Source organism: Myodes glareolus, chromosome 23 (genome assembly GCF_982192425.1).
Source record: "Myodes glareolus chromosome 23, mMyoGla1.1, whole genome shotgun sequence".
In the NCBI taxonomy this organism is placed as follows: domain Eukaryota; kingdom Metazoa; phylum Chordata; class Mammalia; order Rodentia; family Cricetidae; genus Myodes; species Myodes glareolus.
Window position 1 is genome coordinate 2,605,573 of NC_142048.1, and position 21,293 is coordinate 2,626,865.

The window sequence follows — 21,293 nt, forward strand, 5'->3', positions numbered from 1 at the left end:
TCAAGACCAGGAGAATATAAACATGAGAAAGGAAAAAATATAAAATTAAGCAAACGGCAACCTTCCTGCTCTGACATACCTCAGCTATGGGATAGATTTACACATAACATCTGCACAGGGCTTTACCGAGAGAAAGCGGGACTCATTACCAGGCAACCTAGTCAGTACTACAGCTTCTAGTAAGGTGCAAGCCAAAAAGATACCCAAATAAACTAGGTCACATACAGTGAGGCCGATGAAGGAAATCCTATTCCTGGTGGAATATGTAGTCCAAAGGAGGGGAAGCAAATCAAGCTGAGGTGCTTCTAAAAACAGCACGAACCCAAAATCATCCCAGAATGAGTGCTATGTGGTAACACAACACAAAGCTGGTCCCTCCATTTCACTCACAGTTTAGGTAGCAAACCACTCAGCAAGGGTCTGACACTCCTGACATTTGTTTCTTGCACTATGAAAGGCACTATTCTTAACCTGAACATTGAAAACAGGCCTTACGTGGTAAATCATTTCAATTTTTTGAGTCTGTGAATTTCTTCAATATTTATTTTTATATATCAGGCATTAATGCTTCATTCACAGAAGGAAATCTTTTGACCCAGAATTCAGCCACCAAATCAAATAAACTGTACTTTAAGAGAAATTTAATGTGTTTGCCTACATGTATGTGTTTGCTCCACATATATAGAGGAGCATATTGAGAACAGAAGACGGCATTAGAGCAGTTGTAAGCTGCTACTTGGGGACTGGGAACTAAACCCAGGTTCTCTGAAAGAACAGCAAGTGCTCTTAGCCACTGAACCCTCTCCAGCCCACTCGCCTAGACCTTCTGAGTATATAATCTGCAGCACTGAGCCCAGGATTTCTGCATTAACTCATTCTGATCTAGTTTTATGTTTTTCCCACCTTTATAACACACCAATATTCATATCCATATACATTCAAAACATATCTCTTTATATGAATCAGAAAACACAAGCCTGCAAGACTACATGAATCACAACATGTACCTTACCTCTGGAGTGTTGGTGAGGCTTGAGTCTGTATCAGCATTGTTTTACCTGGCATTTTCTTTAGGAAATATTTTTGCAATTCCCTTAGACCACATGGAATTAACTCCTTCTGGGAAGAGTAGAAATGCCAGTACTGGTAACAAGGTATAAGAATAAGGATGTATTTATTGCTTTGGATTAGGTAACATGGTCCAGGAAAAAACAGGGACAAACATGCTGTAGGAGCCTGTAAGTTACCCACCCACTTGGGTGTGCCCTCTTATACTATATATGCTAATGTGAAGCACGTTTGCTCTCTCTTCCGGCTGCAGGATTCAGTTGCTGTTCTCTGTGCAAGCAGAGGACTGTGATCTATGAGTCTACCCCTAAATAAATAACCCTTTATTATACTCAATTCTGAGCTAGTGTGGGATTTCTTTTTAGCGCCTGTCTTCACAAACACAGCATTATTTGGACTCAGTGGGAAAATAATAATAATAAAAAAAAAGACTCTGGTGGCACATAACCTTTAATCTCAATACTAGGGAGGCAAGAGCAAGTGGCTCTCTGTTAAATCCAAAGTCAAACTTCCTATACAGTGAGTCCTAGGCCAGTGCTAAAAAAAAAAATAAAAAATAAAAAAGGCACGTGGGAGGTATTAGAGATGATAAGAGTGGAGATAGGATTTAATCAAAACACATTGCATGCATGTATGAAATTCTCAAACAGTAAATGATGAATATGTTTAAAAGCCCTCAAATTAACTACAAACATCCTTCTGTTCTGCCCAGGGGGTGGGGAGGTGTCCAGGATGTGATATATAGGTTATTTCAAAAGAAGTGAGAAAGACACACAGAAGTAATATTGAGAGTCTATAGATTTATTGAACTTGAGAATGACAGCACAGAATACATCCACAGGACAGGAGTAGACTCAAGCAGGCTGCTTAAGAACTCTGAATCCATAGGTTTTCATTAAAAATGCAGTTTATTAAAAGGGCAGACCTACCTTCTAGTAATTATAGGGAATGATTTCCTGTTTTCTGAAAGAGTTTCTATAACCTCAAGATGGTCCCCAAAGTCCAAGTGCTGCCTTTCTTGGTTGTCGGGCTCTGGAGCCGAATCACTGCACTTCACAGTCATTCCTTTGTGGCCTTCTTCTTGCCCTACTCCTCCCGGAGACACATCGTCTGGAGAGTATCAAACTGTTATGGGAGGCTGAAGGGCAGGAGTTGTCATCTTTGGTAACTACTTCCAGGTGGTAGGCTCTATAGTCCCTGTGACCCTGTAGGGTACACTACGGTGGACTCTACAGTCCCTGTGACTCTGCAGGGTACACTATCGTGAGACTATAGTTCCTGTGACCCAAAGACTATACTACATTTTTTAAGGACTCATCACTATTTTGAGTTCTTACGTGTCTTTTATGTGAATTAGGATAAGCATTTTATCACATTGTTCATATGCAGATGGTTTAGTGCTGGTTTAAGTTCTTTCATTCATTTGAAGGAAACAGGGATAAAGGAATTAGGTATTGTTGACATTTATAGGGGTTTTCCACAGCATGAACAGACTGATGCCTCTTAAAGGAACTCTGCCGGCTGAAGGATCTGCCACACTGTACACACTCGTACGGTTTCTCTCCAGTATGTCTTCTTTCATGTAATCGAAGGTAAGAGTGATGCCTAAAAGCTTTACCACATTCTTTACATTCATAAGGTTTCTCTCCAGTGTGGCTTCTTTCATGAAATTGAAGGTAACTTTGACGTGTAAATGCTTTACCACAATGTTTACATTCATAAGGTTTTTCTCCCGTATGAGTTCTTTCATGTAATCGTATGGAAGAATGATATCTAAAAGCTTTCCCACACAGCTTACACTCAAAGGGCTTCTCACCCGTGTGGGTTCTTTCATGCATTTGAAGTAAAGAGGGGTAAATGAAGGATTTACCACACTCTTTACAATTATAGAATGTTTCTCCATGCATTATTTTATGTCTATGATAGGAACTCTGAGACTTGAAAACTATATCACACTGTTTACATTCATAGTGTTTTTCTCCAGTATGAACTTTTTCATGTAATCGCAGGTGAGTAAGTCTGCTAAAGGCTGTACCACAGTGTTTACATTCGTAAGGTTTTTCTCCAGTGTGAATTCTTTCATGTGACTGAAGGGCATTGAGACATCTAAAGGCCTTACTACACTGTTGACACTTATATGGTCTTTCTTCAATATGAATTTTCTGATGTCTTTGAAGAGAATTGAAAGAACTCAAAGTTTTACCACACTGGTTACATGCATAACATTTCCGAACAGTCTGACTTCCTTCACACCCCTTGTAGTCATAGTTGTGATGTCCATTATAAGTTAGGTGATATAGTCCATAGGATTTTAAACACACCTCACACTCAGAAGGCCCACTCAAAGTCTGAGTTTCCGTGCATCCTTCAATACTTTTAAGAAAATTGGAGTCCTTCTGTTCATAGTCTTCATGTTCATACTGTGCATATTCAGAGTGAGATATGACGTGCCTATTAAAAGATGAATGACACATGAAAATTTCTCCACCCACATTGCTGCTCATACTGAGACTGGCATATGGATAGGTTGTCCCACCCTGACCACTTTCTTCGGTATCACAGAGTACCTGCAAATGTAACTAGTATGCGAAATGACAAGCACATTAGTCACAGTTGTTTTACCACTGCTTGCTTATTAGATCATCTTTCTTGGACAACCTGCTACCCAAAACAAGCAAAATGTGTGCCTTCACATGAAGGGTCTAAAAATAAATGAACTGCTGGCCTACAATACGGTTCCCATAGGCCTAGGATCAAAATGGGAGCATTCGTTAACGCAGGGTCCCAGAATTGGTTCTAGATGACAGACTACACAAAAAAATTTTGGGGTGAAAATTTTCTACTGACAAATTAACTTAAAGTCAGGCTTATTTATTTTGTTAACTTGTTAAATTTTCATGGCACAGCAGCAGAAGAAAAGGTTGTGGTTAAGAGAACTGGCTGTTCTTCTAGACAACCCTGATTCAGTTCCCAGCACCAACACTGGGGGTAACAACCAGCTGTAAATCCAATTCCAAAGGATCAGAGGCCCTCTTCTGTCTTCCAAGGGCACAGCATGTATGTAGTACACAGACATAAACACAAAGAAAACACCCCTATTCATAAAATAAAAATAAATAAATCTTGTCAGGTAGTGGTAGTACATGCCTTTAATTACTCAGGAGGGAGAAGCAGCTGTATCTCTGTGAGTTCAAGGCCAGCACATGCTACATAGTAAGCTCCAGCACAGCCAGGGCTATACAGAGAAACCCTATATCAAAAAACCAAAACACAAATAAATAAATACAAAAAATAAATCTTAAAAACAAAATTTTACAGCACACAAAATTTCTTCCAGGGGCTGGAGAGATGGCTCAGAGGTTAAGAGCATTGCCTGCTCTTCCAAAGGTCCTGAGTTCAATTCCCAGCAACCACATGGTGGCTCACAACCATCTGTAATGGGGTCTGGTGCCCTCTTCTGGCCTGCAGGCATACACGCAGACAGAATATTGTATACATAATAAATAAATAAATATTAAAAAAAAAATTCTTCCAGAAACGTTTGCTTGCACGTGTGCATGCAGATTACCTTAGAGTTATCTCAGGATCTTCATCATGTTCTTCAATTTTCTGGTCTTCCCATTCGTATCCTAAAATATTGGTACAGTAATGTGTGATAGATTATTAGGATGTACATTGTCACTACACCTAATTTCTTCACCACATTCTTCCCTCTCCACATCCGAATCACAGTGACCATCAATAACTAGAAACCCTTGCTCTCTAGTTTACAAAGTGAAGGTAAGATGTTATCCTCACCGACGGCAGTGAAGTTCCTGCAGGTCTCCAGCATCACATCTCCATAGAGACTCTTCTGGGAAGGATCCAGCAAATCCCACTCTTCTTGGGTGAAGTTCACAGCCAGATCCTCAAAGCTCACCAGGTCCTAAAACATTCCATATTTGTATATAAAGGAGTGGGTGAGAACGACATCTGTCCACATCTGACAGTGTGACAGCATAACTGTGTGGTTTTCACACACGCATTCCATGACGCACGAGTTCTAGCAAAACACTGAATGATGTTCAGGGACGGCAGACAGATCACTCTCCTCATTACTGCACTCAAGAGATGAGCTGCTCCCCACCCCTTCCCTTTCTCCAGTTATCTCCACTTCCTATCCCAGGAACACCCTATCATCTGATACAGCGGCATTAAATTAGGGCTCAGGAGGCTGTTTGTCCTTGGGATTCAGGCTCAGAGTTTAACTTCTTCCTCCATATTCCTGGCACTCAAAGAAATTTCTGAAAACAAGGTTAAGAAAAAAAGAAAAGCACATGAAGTGCAGAGAATACGTAAAAGTAACAAAATAAGTACAATAAGTACAAGTAACAAGGAACAAGTACTCTGGAAATGTCCTTAAGCACATGACAAACTATACCCTACAACAAACGCAAAGAGCAAACCCTGGAAAAGAGAGACTGATTTCCTAATGTACTACATAACCATGGACGCTCTTTAAGACAAGTATTTAGTGTGTGTGCATTTATTTGCATGGGCACACAAGTCACTACTATGAGTGTGGGAGTCAGTTTGCTCCTTCTACCATGTGTGCCCCAGGGACTGAACTCGGGTTATCACGTTTAGTGGCAGTTGCACTGACCTGCTGAGCCATATCACTGACCCAAAGGTGTTGTGGAATATTATTTTAAGATGTGTTACATTTGCTTATGCTGTGGAATACTTGTTTAATAATGCAAAGACATGTTGCATTCTTTTATGTTACATTTGTCTAACACTGTGAGGTTATGCTACTTTGGCTGTCTAAAACACCTGACTGGTCTAATAAAGAGCTGAATGGCCAATAGCAAGGCAGGAGAAAGGATAGATGGGGCTGGCAGGCAGAGAGAATACATAGGAGAAGAAATCTGGGAGGAGGGATCAAGGAGTGAGAAAAAGAAGGGGTCAGCCACCTACCTACACAGTCAGACATGTAGTAAGAAGGGAAAAAAAAGATATACAAAAACAGAGAAAGGTAAAAACCCAGAAGCAAAAGATAATTTAAGAAAAGCTGGCTAGAAATAAGCCAAGCTAAGGTCAGGCATTCATAAGAAAGAACAAGCCTCCGTCTGTGATTATTTGAGAGCTGGGTGGCAGGCCCTCCAAAGAGCCAAACAAGTTCAAGAAAACAGTAACACAAATGCTCACTCGTTTTGTTTTTTTGAAACAGGGTCTCAGATGTAGCCTTGCTTGCTGGCCTGGAGACCAGGCTGGTCTCAAACTCATAAAAATCAACCTGCCTCAATTTTCCAAGTGCTGGAATTAAACGTGCAACATCAGGCCCAGCAATGCTCACTTTTAAAAACCAAAAAATTCTGGAAGAATGCAGAGAAATACAATTGTGACAACTGAAATGGGAAAAAAACGTATTAAGTCATCTCTGAAAATTATCTATCTAAATAGCGCCACCCACTAGGGATTAAGTGTCCTACACATGTTCCTAGAAGGGCAATGTCACACTCAAATGATGAAAATCATTAAGAAAAAAATAATACCCCATAGCCACAAGTTTAGTAACTTATATGAAATTAACAAATTTTTTGAAATGAGCAATCTATCTAACCCAAAACAGTCATAAAGGAATACACGGAGGAAACTACTGGACTATAAATGGAGTACCTTAAATGAAAGGGCCAAATTATTTGAAGACTCTATCAAGAAAAGAGATTAAATAGTATAACTATGTACATGCACATGTAGAAAAGAAATTAAATCAAATTTAATAATTGAAAACAGGACAAGGCTTCCTACGGAGCTAACAGCTGCCATGTGGTCTCCTAGGTAGCTTACTTTTTTTTCTCTTTTGCCCTCCTCTTTAGGATGCTGGCTGGTGCCTAAATGTGCTTTTTTTGGTATTTTTTGGGGGCTTCTCTGCCACAAGACTGACTACTATACCAATTTAACTCATGAAGCATTGCTTTCTCTTCCCTTATCCATCTCCCCTTACTGGCAGCTGCCAGTATTGGGGGCTTGCTTTCAACTCAAAACTGTCCTTATGCTTCCTTTAAAAACAGTTCTTAAATTCTTTTTTTTTAATTACTTTATGTGTGTACATGTACAACTGTATGTATATGTACTGCTGCGGGAGCTCCTTCCGCTCCTTCAGCCAATCGCCAATGAGTTACCAGCCCATTGGAGCGTGGTCTCTCTCTCTTTAAAAAAAGCAGCGGTTGTCCTCCTCTCTCTCTCTCTCTCTCTCTCTCTCTCTCTCTCTCTCTCTGGCTTCCGGCTTCGCTTCCGGCTTCTAGACTCCTTTCCTGTTCGCGTGGAGGGGCTGTTGTCTGGGACGGTAATCTGTAAGTTTTTTCCCCTTTGAATAAATAACCATTCTATTAATCATAATTCCAAACTGGTGTGGTATTGTCTGTGACTTACGCCTTCATCTGGCGCCCCACATTTGGTTGTAGAACCTCCCCTCCCCGCACTGAACTGCTTGCTGCCAGCTCAGCTAGTCACAAGCCCTTCCTCAGCTGCGGCCTGTGCCCTGTGTGTGGAGCCAGCAGTTCAGTTAAACCCCACACCTCCCAAGCTCCACAGGCTCAGGACAGTCTCTGCCTGACTGGTTTGCTCTTTTCTGAGTTGATTTTAAATATCCCTTGTAAGTGCGGCGCTTTAGTGGCGTGAATCAGAACGACTCGTGGAGGCATACGCGGCTTCCGGGTTGCTCTTTTCTACCCCTGGATTCTGGGTTTCTGGTTCCGTGTATGGAATTGATTTAATTACATTTTCTTTGTTGAGCAACTTATATTTCCTAGTTTTTAACAAATACTAAGGCAGACACTGAAACAGGACCCCATTTCCATCACCTTTGCAGTGGTTCTAGTCGCGACTTGGCAACAGTGCCACCCACTAACCAAGAGGTAATATGGCAGTTTTTGTTTCCAACGCCAATTTTACTGTTTTCTTTATTAATACAATGGATTATGTCATGCAAGGTTTATATGACTATGGGGATACATTAATTTACTTGTTACTAGGTTTCAGCTTTCTTTTCAATATTTTATCAGTAAGGAAGATACGATTTTTACGGACTAATAATGAACAACTAGTTGAAAGGATTAAAATTATTGAAAATCAGGAGTTATCTGAACAAGTGGATACTATGATAGACAAAATTGACTCCATGTCCAAGGGTACTAGGAAGTTACCTGAAAGGGTTCAGGCTGTTGAATTTGACGTTCAGACGTTACCACAAAGTTTTGATAAGGTAACAGATAGAATGTACCTCCAAAATGGGAACCAAAAAACTGATACCTTAGTGAAATTCCTAGAAACACGGGTAGGTCAGGAGATTCAAGATTTAAGGGAGACAATGATAAAAAGATTGGAAATGATTGAAGAAATTATTGGAGCTGGTGAACAGAGTAAGAAGGCACAAGGACAGGATACAATGCCATCACCAGCTGTTAGAACTGGCTTACCCAGGGTTCTAACAACATACCCTGTAATTTATTCTGACAAAGGGTCAACTTCTAAAAGCTCAAAGGGAGTTAAAGAAGCTAGATGGACACCAATAGCAATGAATGATTTAAAAGAAATTAAGCAAACTGTCGTTAATTATGGCTTGCACTCTGCATTTGTTAAAGAAATGATAAGGACTTGGGCTTCTAATGTCAGAGCTACCCCCCATGATTTCTCTCAGCTAGTGTCTTCAGTTTTAGATGATGGACCTTCCTTGGTGTTTGGAATTTATTTCAGAGAAGAATCCAAACATATGGAACAACAAGGAAGAGCAAAAGGTGTGGAGGTTTCCCAAGATCAAATTCTTGGTGTAGGAGCATATGCTGATCCACAGGTCCAAGCTCTTTATGACAAAGAAGTGCTCTCCTTATGTCACAAAGCAGCCTTGAATGCTTTGAATAGAATACAAGATCCAGCAAAAAGGGTTGAATCATATACCAGGGTTAGGCAGGGACAGAGAGAACCCTTTACTGACTTTGTGCAAAGATTAATTAAGGTTCTGGACATAGGTGTAACAGACCCAGAAGCTAGACGAATACTTCTTGAATCTCTAGCTTTTGAAAATGCAAATACCGAATGTAAAAAGATAATTGGGCCTTTAAGATCTAGATCAGCACCTATGGAAGAATGGATACAACATACAATGAATGTTGAGACATTTAGCTATAATGATGAATCCTGGGTAGGAGAAGCAATTTCCAAAGTTATGAGGAGACATCAAATTACCAGGTGTTTTAATTGTGGTAAATTAGGACATCTGAAAAGGGATTGCAGGCAAAGAAATTCTAGGAATAATATCTCCTCTGGGAATGACAAAAGTAGGAGACCTCAGCCTTCAGGTATATGTAGGAGATGTGGTAAAGGCCGACATTGGTCTAACGAATGCAGGTCAACAACAGACAGACAAGGCAACCCGATACCATCGGGAAACTCCTTGAGGGGCCTCTCGCAGACCCCCAAGCCAAAAGTGGCCCAGTCATTCCCAGTTACAGTCAAAAATGTGTCTCACCAAGAAAATTGAAAACTCCAATGTCTTCCATAAAAAGTAATACTGGTCTAAATGATGAATTACATGTGGAGAATGAGTCAAAAAATTCAGTAGGACAGAGTAAACGTATATTTTGGCAAACTTATATTAACGATCAAAGACCAAAGCTAAGAGTCTGTATAAATGGCATTTTTATTGAAGGCTTATTAGACACAGGTGTGGATGTAAGTATAATTACTCCAGAATCTTGGCATCCAAATTGGCCTCTTCAAGAGGTAGATGTTCAGTTCCTGGGAATTGGAACCCTATCTCGTGTAAAACAAAGCACAAGATGGGTGGAATGCATAGGGCCTGAAGGGCACATAGGAAGACTAAGGCCTTATATAGCCAACATTGCAATAAATTTATGGGGCCGTGACCTGCTACAGCAATGGAATACCCAGATTAACATTCCTGTAGTTCCAGGAACTCACAATTCTGGGAAGGATATAATGAGGTATTATGGAAAAAGGTCACCAGCCATTCAGGCTGTACAAGAACATACAGCCAGTAGCAAACCTTTAGAGGTACCAACAGCCCTACCTTTAAAATGGCTAACTGAGAAGCCAATATGGATCAAGCAGTGGCCTCTAGCTGAAGATAAATTACAGGCTTTGGAACAGCTGGTACAAGAGCAACTAGATGCTAACCATATTGAAGAATCAACCAGCCCTTGGAATTCTCCTGTGTTTGTTGTAAAAAAGAAATCTGGTAAATGGAGAATGGTGACAGATCTAAGAGCTGTCAACAAGGTAATTCAACCCATGGGTCTGCTACAATCTGGAATTCCTTTGCCTTCTCTATTACCAAGAGGATGGCCTCTTATAGTTATTGATTTGAAAGATTGTTTTTTCACTATACCTTTGCAAGAAAAGGATAGAGAAAAATTTGCCTTCACAGTGCCTACTTATAATAATTCTCAGCCTACTAGGAGATATCAATGGACTGTCCTCCCACAGGGGATGCTCAATAGTCCCACATTGTGTCAATATTTTGTTAATAAGCCATTGGAAATAATTCGCAAGCAATTTCCCAAGTCCATAATTTATCATTACATGGATGACATTTTATTATCTGATTCAAATAAAGATATTTTGGAAAGTATGATTGAAGAAGCAAAGAAAGTCTTGCCTAGGTGAGGATTACAAATTGCCCCTGAAAAGATTCAAAGAGGAGATTCTATTAATTACCTAGGTTACAGAATAGGGTTAGAGAAAATTCGAATGCAAAAGGCACAAATTAGGAGAGACCGGTTACAGACTCTTAATGACTTCCAAAGATTGTTAGGTGACATTTCCAGTCTACGACCAGCTGTTGGGATAACACCTGATCTAATAGTTCATTTAAACAAAACCTTAGATGGTTATAAAGATTTGAATAGTCCCAGAAAATTGACAGTTGAAGCAGAAAAGGAACTGACAATGATTGAGGAAAAATTTCAGGAGGCACATGTGGATAGGGTCAACCCAAATCTTAGTTCCATCCTAGTCATACTGCCTTCCAGAATTTCTCCTACAGGGATTTTAATGCAGAGGGAAGATATTATTTTAGAGTGGATATTTATACCTCATAAACCAAGTAAAAAAATTAAAAACTTATGTAGAAAAGGTCTCTGAATTAATTATAAAAGGTAAACTGAGACTTCGTCAACTAGCAGGTATAGACCCAGCAGAAATTATAGTGCCTTTTACTACTGAGGAAATAAGAAAGTTATGGGAAGATAATGAACCATAGCAAAGAGCTTGTGCTAATTTCTTGGGAGAAATTAACAGCAACTATCCCAAAAGTGATAGACTTAACCTCATAAAGAGAACTTCTTGGATTCTTCCTAGAATTGTACGTGATGCTCCAATAACTGGAGCCCGGACATTTTATACTGATGCAAATAAATCAGGGAAAGCAGGTTATAAATTGGAAGAATTGAGTAAGATGGAACAAAGCCCTTATAATTCTGTCCAGAAGGCAGAATTATATGCCATTCTTATGGTGCTAAGGGATTTTAAAGAACCTCTTAATATAGTTACAGATTCACAATATGCAGAAAGAGTTATCTTGCATATTGAAACTGCTGAATTCATACCAGATGACACAGAGTTGACTTCATTGTTTATCCAGGTACAGGACATAATCAGGAATAGGCTTTGTCCAATGTACATAACACACATCCGGTCCCATACCAGTCTGCCTGGCCCTCTAGCACAAGGTAATGCTGAAATTGAGCAATTGTTGATTGGAAGCGTTCTGCAGGCCTCAGAATTTCATAAAAAACATCACGTCAATAGTAAAGGTTTAAAAAAAGAGTTTTCCATTACATGGCAACAAGCTAAGGACATTATAAAGAGATGTCCTACTTGTTCTTTCTATAATCAAACACCATTGCTTGCAGGGAGTAACCCAAAGGGTACTCAAAGGAATGAAATCTGGCAGATGGATGTGTTCCACTTTATGGAATTTGGTAAATTAAAATATGTACACCACACCATAGACACGTATTCAGGTTTTCAATGGGCAACTGCCCTGAGCTCAGAAAAGGCTGATTCGGTAATCACACATTTATTGGAAGTTATGGCCATCATGGGTATACCTGCACAAATAAAGACAGACAATGGTCCAGCATATGTATCTAAGAAAATGAAACGCTTCTTTGCTTATTATAATATAAAACACGTTACAGGTATACCAAATAATCCTACAGGTCAGGCAGTTATAGAAAGATCAAATCGTACTATAAAGGATATGCTAAACAAACAGAAAGGGACGAAAGATACCCCTAGAAATAGATTGCATAATGCTTTATTAACCTTGAATTTTCTTAATGCTAATGAGAAAGGAAGAACAGCAGCAGAGAGGCATTGGATAATGGAAAAAACTTCTGAACTAAACCAACCTGTTTATTTCAAAGACGTGCTGACCTCTCAGTGGAAGCCAGGAGATGTGCTACATTGGGAAAGGGGTTTTGCTCTTGTTTCCACAGGAGAAGAAAAATTGTGGATACCATCAAAATTAATAAAGGTTCGATTTGAAGAGGAGAAACCTCTTGGAAAGGAGAAATGACAGCTCATCTACAATGATGATATTCATACAGGTGGTAAGAAAAACATATAGAATGGGGGCAGGGTTCTGTTCTTATCTCCACAGGAAAACACTCATCTTTGAAAAGTTCAAGGGACCCTGGATATTTGAATACTGACAGATGGAAAATAATGGCCCAATAGGGACTATCAAGAAAACTGAATAGGTTCTGTAAGTACAATATACTAAATCATATTTCTAAATTTATAGAGCTGGTTTTAGAGTTGGACTCTGGCTCAGTCCTTCTCTAATTCCAAGCCTGTTGTTAAAAGAAAAACCCAGAGTTTCTGGCGTTTCTGTCTCATGTCGAGAGCCATGATATGGGACAGAAAGAAATATGAGTTTAGAAAACATCTTTACTTTTCTTCATATCTATCATACCTTTCATTAAATATGTCTATCATGCCTTTTATTGAATATATGTATGTCTGTATATGTCTAAATGATTACTGTTTAAGTTTTCCACAATGAACAATGAGTTTCTTCTGCAGTGACATTTGAAGTTTCCAGGAAGAAGATGGGGCCCCATAACAACTTCACCTGGTTGAGATGACGTCATGATACTGATAGCGCTACTACAAGACCTGTTTTGGGTACCAGTTGCACAAGACAATTCCAACGTGGTTAGCTGAAATGGTGCACATCTTGTACAACATTCTGGCCAGACCTCCACAAAATACTCAGAGACTATTTGCAATTTTAAAAGACATTGATCTTGAAATTTAACCATCGTTTTACTTTCACAGGATCCCCCAGAAAGAATGTCGCCCCCATGACAGCTGGAAGTAATTCTAGAGAATGACGTCCCCTCTCCCAGTAAAGTTTGTCCTTGGGTTTAGGGACATCATTTAGGGGTTGGTTATAATTAGTATACGGTTGAGGGTTGGGGGAGGAATTTTATAAGCGCAGGAATCTTTAAAAAAAAAAAAAAGAGGGATAATTGGATTATGGGATAATAGATTGGTACTTGTGAGCTATTGTTTTTAGATAAACATATTGGTATCGATTCTTATATATTGATACAAAGTTAAATTATGTTGAGTATTTTATGCATGCATGCTTCTACCTCTGTTTAAAACATTTTTATGTATTGATATATATATATTGTATTGATATATGTATATTTACCATATTGCATTGTACACATCTACCTCTGATTAAGATACTTATATATTGTTTATGTATTGATATATATGTTTACCATATTGCAATGTATACTTGCACATTGTTTATATTTGGAGGTCACATTGTCCTCATTTATTGCACAGTTGTTTATTATCTCAGTCTTTAAACTAGATAGATATTGAGAATTATATAGATCAACAGTCATCTAAGTTTGTCATTTATAATTAGACTAATCAGGTTCTTTAGATACATAGAGATTATATTCAGTATAGATAATCTTCAACCTCTTCAAAGAGCTGTAGAAAATGGCCTTTAATCTAATTCAGAGCTCTGTGGTAGGGAAACACAATCGCTCCTGGCAACACCGATCTATTCCCGAGAGAATGTTGAGCACCAAAGACACTCTACCTGGGGCCTTTCTTCTTGGCAGAACTGGCCTTTGGGTAAAGAAATGGTCATACCTCAACTACTGACAGAGTTACAGAGTATCCGTAAATGGATAAAACAGGACTGTCATATCCTGCCAAGACAGGGTAAGATAGTTTTAAAGTTTCTTGCCTTTGAAAATGGTATGTCAATTACGTCAGGCCTTAGCCAAAGTTGGTTGCTTCAACGCTGTAAACGTGACTTTGGGTGTTTGCCCAAACAAACAGGTAGCCAGTTGTCTCTGTGATTTGTTACACATTCTGGAAGTTATTTGATTGCACTTCCTAATTACTCAGGTAACATTATTTCCCTTCTCAGATCTTCGATGGGATTGAAGATTATATAAATGTAGTTACTTTCCTTTCATGACTTGGCCAAGTTATTTGTTATACAAGACTTAAGCTAGTTAGAATAGGATATTTGTATTTATTGTATATAATTTCATAGGTTTGTACTTATTGTATATAATTTCGTAGTAGGCTTAGAACTCTTACTTAAACAAAAGGGGGAGATGCTGCGGGAACTCCTTCCGCTCCTTCAGCCAATCGCCGCTGAGTTACCAGCCCATTGGGGCGTGGTCTCTCTCTCTTTAAAAAAAGCAGCGGTTGTCCTCCTCTCTCTCTCTCTCTCTCTCTCTCTCTCTCTCTCTCTCTCTCTGGCTTCCGGCTCCGCTTCCGGCTTCTAGACTCCTTTCCTGTTCGCGCGGAGGGGCTGTTGTCTGGGATGGTAATCTGTAAGTTTTTTCCCCTTTGAATAAATAACCATTCTATTAATCATAATTCCAAACTGGTATGGTATTGTCTGTGACTTACGCCTTAAATGTACCATGTGGATTTAGTACCCAAAGAGGCCAGAAGAGGACATTGGTCCCCTTCAAACTAGAGTTAGAACAGTTGGGACCTACCATGTAGGTGATGGAAACTGAACCTGGGTCCTCTGCAAGAACAGTAACTGCTGTTAACTTCCAAGCCATCTCTCCAGTCTTAAATTCTTTTTAGTAACAAGACAAAGAACCCCAAGAGGAGACCCAAATTTCCCATGTGCAGGCAGAATTTCCCAAAATCCTGTACCATGACATAGCTGCTCACAAAGATATAAATGCAGGCAAAACATCAATGCACATGAAATTAAAAAAATAAATTTTAAAAATTAAAAATATATACAAATTAAACTAAGTGGTGTTGGCACATGTCTTTAATTCAGAAAGGCAAAGGCAGGCAGATCTCTGAGAGTCTGAAGCCAGCCCAGACAGCCAGTTCCATGGCAGGCAAGGCTGATACACAGATAAACCTTATCTCAAAAAGCAAAAACCAAAATGTGTGTGTGTGTGTGTGTGTGTGTGTGTACATGTATTAAATTAAATAGACAATGGTGATTTAAAATAATGCTTAGAATATACATTAAGAATAACAGGAGGGGGCTGGAGAGATGGCTCAGCGGTTAAGAGCATTGCCTGTTCTTCCAAAGGTCCTGAGTTCAATTCCCAGCAACTACATGGTGGCTCACAGCCATCTGTAATGAGGTCTGGTGCCCTCTTCTGACCTGGGACAGAATATTGTATACAAAATAAATAAATTAAAAAAAAAAAAGACTAACAGGAGGACACAGTTACCTATCTGAATCAATCAGGGTTCTCTTGAGGACAGAACTAAAATAACAAGAAGAATTTATTAGATTATCTTATCTAATTTACAGCTTACCTGATCTGGCCTGGAGAGTCCAATAATGGCAGTCTCCATGACAGAGAGGCTCCATCCACAAAGACTAGAAGCCTCAAGAGCTTCAATCTGGTACCTAAGGCCCGGAGCACACGTGGACAGCTTCTGGTCTTCGGTCCACACCAGAAAGTACAAAAAGCTGGGTTCCAGTGTCAGTGAAGGATGGTGGCAGCGGCGGCAGAGGTAGCAGCAGCAGCAATGGGACAGATGCACTCACTAGCAAGAAGTGAAGGCAGGCAGGAGAACAACACTGCTTCTTCTTTGGACTTCTCTGTATTAAGGCCACACTCAAAGTGCCATCTACTATACAACAGGGTCTTCTCGACTCAGTTAGTACTTCCTGAAATTTCCTGGCAGTCCTGCACAGAGACAGGTCTCTTAGTTGATTCCAGAGCCAATCAAGTCAACCATTAGCCATCATACAAACAACCAGAAATATTCAGGACTTGCGTTCCTACCAAGTATGTTCCCTCACACTCCACCCTCCTAATCTCTGGGTCTGTCTGTCTCCACCCACAGTCTCCTCTCAGACTAGTCTTACTTGTGACTACATGTGTCTCAAGCACCATCAGCAGCAACCTGCATTTTCTCCCTATCACACAACTGGCCAAATCCTAGCACATAGCCTGATACAAGCTCTGCTAAAGCCCTTGGATATAGAAGGGAGGTCCCACCTGAGTGGGGCTCCTATGGCTGAGGCCCACAATCACCACATACGACAAAAGTTTCCAATCGTAGGTTTAGAAGTGTTTAGTTCTGTTTTGTTGTTGTTTTGTTTTGTTTTTGCTTTTTGTGTGTTTGTTTGGGGTGGGGTTGTTTTGGTTATGGTTTTTCAGGACAGAGTTTCTCTGTGAAGCACTGGCTGTCTTGGAACTAGCTCTGTAGACGAGGCTGGCCTCGAACTCAGAGATCAACCCCCCAATTGTCTTGGGGCCAGGTTACTTTCTAAATAACTTTTTTAAGTTATTTAACTTTTAAATAAGTTTTAAGTTATTTAACTTTTCTTGCCCATAAACAAATGAAATGATACTCCTCCTTTTGCAATGAGTATCAGTGAACACAGGATACATGGGTGTTCAAAGCACTAAGAATAAGTGATGGTTAAGTGCTCAATCCAAAATAGGACTTTTTTTAAGGATTTTTTTTAATTTTGCTTTTAGAATTTCATTTATATTTTGTATTAGGATGTTATGCCTTCATGGTTCTTTAGGGTGAGGGGTTCGAGACAGGGTTTCTCTGTGTAGTTCTGGCTGATCTCAAACTCAGAGATTCTCCTGCCTCTGCTTCTGCCTCTGCCTCCTGAGTACTGAGATTAAAGGTGTGCACCACCATCACCACCCAGTTGGTACAGGTATTTCTTTGCAACATGTTCATACAGTGCCCGAGAAAGTCAGAAGAGGAACTGGAGTTACAAATGGTTGTGAGCCACCATGCAGGTGCTAGGAATTGTACTCTAGTGCTTGGAGAGGGCAGCCAGTGCTCTTAACCATTAAGCCATCTTTCCAGCCCCAAACTACAAATGACTAATGAAAGCAATCAACTTAATAGAAGGAATGCTAGTATGGGATATGTTCAGTGTTGAGATCAGGCTGTATCCTGTTCTAAGCTACTCCATATTGTAAAAAGTAGCTTTCTAGGTAATGACTTGCCCTGAGACTCCATTTTAAGAAAAGAAAATGACTGCAGCCCCTCAGTAGATCCACAAAATACTACCTGTTCACCCAAATAGTACAGACTGATACATGGCTTATTCCTGGAAACAGAAAGGGAGCCTCTCTATAAGTTTATCAGAGTGAGCTGACCCTAGAGAGGCACACAAGTGCACTAAAATGTTATCAGGGAAACCAGGCCAGGAAAGGATATAACTCCTTCTCCTAGCCTCATAAAGTGATAGTGGGATGGCTGGCCCCAAATCAACCAACTTATCACCTCATACCTGGCATGTATGTGAAGGAAGGACAGACAAGGAACTCCTGTCCCTGAGGTTTCAAATCAACTAAGTACAACCTCTTGACAGCCCAACCTATTCCACTGCCTGTCCCTCCAGACCGTTTCCCTGTCTAGACCTGGACCTGAATCCTGAATCCAGAATTGCCTGTTCTCAAAGCCTACTTCTGGCTTTTATCTCACAACTAGAACTCTGCAACATGGCTGAGAAAACTGAGTCCTCCTTGTGGCTTCATCAAAGACACCCTACCTTCCCTGCAGCATACTAGTTTTGAGTTCCTTATCATACCAATGCAGGCTCTGTCTGCATTTCTCTTAGCCTACTTTTGTGACTTTTTACTTGTATCTTGACTCTTTTACTTGTATCCATTTTATTTTATATATATATAATATATTACATGCATATATATGCTAGTTATACTGTGTTTTGTGATATGGGAATTAATATTAGTAATTAATAATGGAACAAACCTGCATTAACCTTGTCCCAATTGCCAAGGTAGGTGGAATTATCTGACAAATTGCTATCTTCAAAACCATAGTACCTTTTGAATTTATTGTTATTCAAAAACATTCTGAGAGAGAAAACAAGCTACAAAAGGAGCAGAAGCCAGGAGCAAACCCAGTCCCAGAACACTGGCAGATCAGGACTAAACCAGCAACCAGGTCCAGAGTCAGCGAACTCCACCAGAACAGGTCAAACTTCAAATCAGGGACTTCTGCAGGATAAGATCCAGACCAGGATTTACAGAAACAGATCAAAGCCAGTAGCCTAGGCTAAAGTAGGCCTGAGACAGCAAACTCCAATGGAGCAGACCAAAGAACAGGACCGCTGAGCTATCTACAGGAACAGGAGTAACCAACGGGGTAACTACAACTGTGACACTGACTGTACCACGAGGAACAACCATCTGAGCTTTGGATTCACTGGCACCTAGAAGATTATTCAACCGAATCTCAGATAGCCGCAACCACACCTATTAGAGGAAAAGATGAGTAGAAAAGGTAAGATCACACACTACGCCACAAAGAGCAACACAATACCACAACACCAGTAAAACCTAAAGACCCTACAATAGCAAGACCTGAACAACCAAATATGGATGAACCAGAAGAAAATAATCTAAAAAATAACCTAAAGAGAATGTTTGAAATTCTTAAAGATGAAATGAGAAATTCCCTTAAAGAAATGGAGGAAAAAAACAAAAACAAAAAATTGGAAGATATCAGCAAATCACAAAAAAATAAAAATAAAAAACCAAGAAAAAGAAATCAAACATATAAAAGAAACTATCCAGGACCTGAAAACTGAAATAGAGACAATAAAGAAAACACAAGCTGAATGAATTATAGAAACAGAAATAATGAGAAAAAGATCAGGAACCACAAACACAAGCATGAAAAGCAGAATACAAGAAATGGAAGAGAGACTCTCAAGCACTGAAGATACAATAGAGGAAATAGACTCATCAGTTAAAGAAAACATTAAATCTAACAAAAGCTTAACTCAAAATATTGAGAAAATATGGGACACCATAAAAGGCCAAATCTTAGAATAATAAGTATAGAAGAAGGAAAAGTTCAACTCAAAGGCACAGAAAATTTACTTAACAAAAATTATAGAAGAAAACTTTCCCTACCTAAAGAAAGATATGCCTATGAAGATAAAAGAAGCTTACAGAACACAAAATAGACTCGATCCAAAAAGAAGTCCTCTTACCACATAATAATCAAAACACTAAACATACAGAGTAAAGAAAAATATTAAGAGCTGCAAAGGAAAAAAGTCAAGTAACATATAAAGGTAGAACTATCAGAAATATACCTGACTTCTCACTGGAGATGATGAAAGCCAGAAGGTAATGGTCAAGCATTATGCAGACATTAATAGACCACGGATGCCAGTCCAGACTACTACACCCAGCAAAACTGTCAATCACCATAGAACAAAACAAGATATTCCATGACAAATCTAGATTTCACCAATACCTAGCCATAAACCCAGCCCTACACAACATACTAGAAGGAAGACTCCAACCCAAGGAAGATAATACACCAACAAAACACAGACAATTGTGATCTCCTTACAGCAAATTCCGAAGCAGAAAAAATGCACAAATTAACATCACCAACGATGAAAACTAAATTAACTGGTCATTAATATCCCTTAATGTAAATAGATTCAATTCACCTATAAAAAGGCACAGGATAACAGATTGGAAGCGAAAACAGAATCCATCCTTCTTCTGCATACAAGAAATGCATCTCAACCTCAAAAACATATCGTCTCAGAGTAAAGGGTTGGGAAAAAATATATATCAATCAAATGGACCTAAGAAACAAGCGGGTGTAGCTATTCTAATACCTAACAAAATAGACTTCCAGCTAAAATCAGTCAAAAGAGAAAAAGAAGGCTATCTCATATTAGTCACAGGAAAAATCCATCAATAGAAAAATTCAATACTGAACATCTATGCCCCAAATACAAGGGCACCCTCATATGTAAAAGAAACACTTCTAAAGCTTAAATCATATATTAAACCCAACAGTCTAAGAGTGGGAGACTTCAACACTCCCCTCTCACCACTGGACATGTCAATCAGACAAAAAAAAATGAACAGAGAAATAAAAGAACTAACAGATACTATGACTCAAATAAACTTAACAGACATCTATAGAACATTCCATCCAAACAGAAAAGAATATACCTTCTTCTCAGCACCTCATGGAACCTTCTCAAAAATTGAGTACATACTCGGTAACGAAATAAACCTCAACAAATACAAAAAAAATTTGAATAACCCAATGTACCTTATCAGATCACCATGGTTTAAAACTAGAAGTCAACAGCAATACTAATTCCAGAAAGCCCACAAACACATGGAAATTAAATAGTGCTCACCTGAATCATCAATGGGTCAAAGAAGAAATAAAGGGAGAAATTAAAGACTTCCTAAAATTCAATGAAAATGACCACACAACATACCCAAATTTATGGGACACAATGAAAGCAGTGTTAAGAGGAAAGTTCATAGCACTAAATGCCTACACAAAGAAGCTGGAAAAAACCTACACTGGTGAATTAACAGAACATTTGAAAATCTTAGAACAAAAAGAAGCAAACTCACCTACAAGAACTAGATGGCAGGAAATAAACAAATTGAGAGCTGAAATCAACAAAATAGAAACAAAGAAAACAATACAAAAAAATCAATGAGACAAAGAGTTGGTTCTTCGAGAAAATTAACAAAATAGACAAACCTTTATCCAAACTAACCAAAAGGCAGAGAGACAATATCCAAATTAACAAAATCAGAAATGTAAAGGGGGACATAACAACAGACACAAAGAAAATACAGATCATTAGGTCATATTTTGAAAATCTGTACTCTACAAAATTAGAAAACTTA

At 39.2% G+C, this 21,293-nt stretch overlaps 1 protein-coding gene across 1 annotated transcript in view; it reads right to left on the reverse strand.

Moving 5' to 3' along the window:
* Positions 1–1,848: 1,848 nt before the first annotated feature.
* The window catches only part of LOC125395660 (uncharacterized), a 29,941-nt gene continuing 10,496 nt past the window's right edge, over positions 1,849–21,293 (reverse strand). Inside the window, exons 2-5 of the mRNA XM_087900919.1 lie at positions 15,919–16,295; positions 4,867–4,993; positions 4,637–4,697; positions 1,849–3,519 (exon numbers count right to left, since the gene is read on the reverse strand). Of these exons, the coding sequence (XP_087757045.1) occupies positions 2,484–3,519; positions 4,637–4,697; positions 4,867–4,993; positions 15,919–15,957 (1,263 nt within the window). The 5' untranslated portion in view covers positions 15,958–16,295 and the 3' untranslated portion in view covers positions 1,849–2,483. The remainder of the gene's footprint in view (positions 3,520–4,636; positions 4,698–4,866; positions 4,994–15,918; positions 16,296–21,293) is intronic.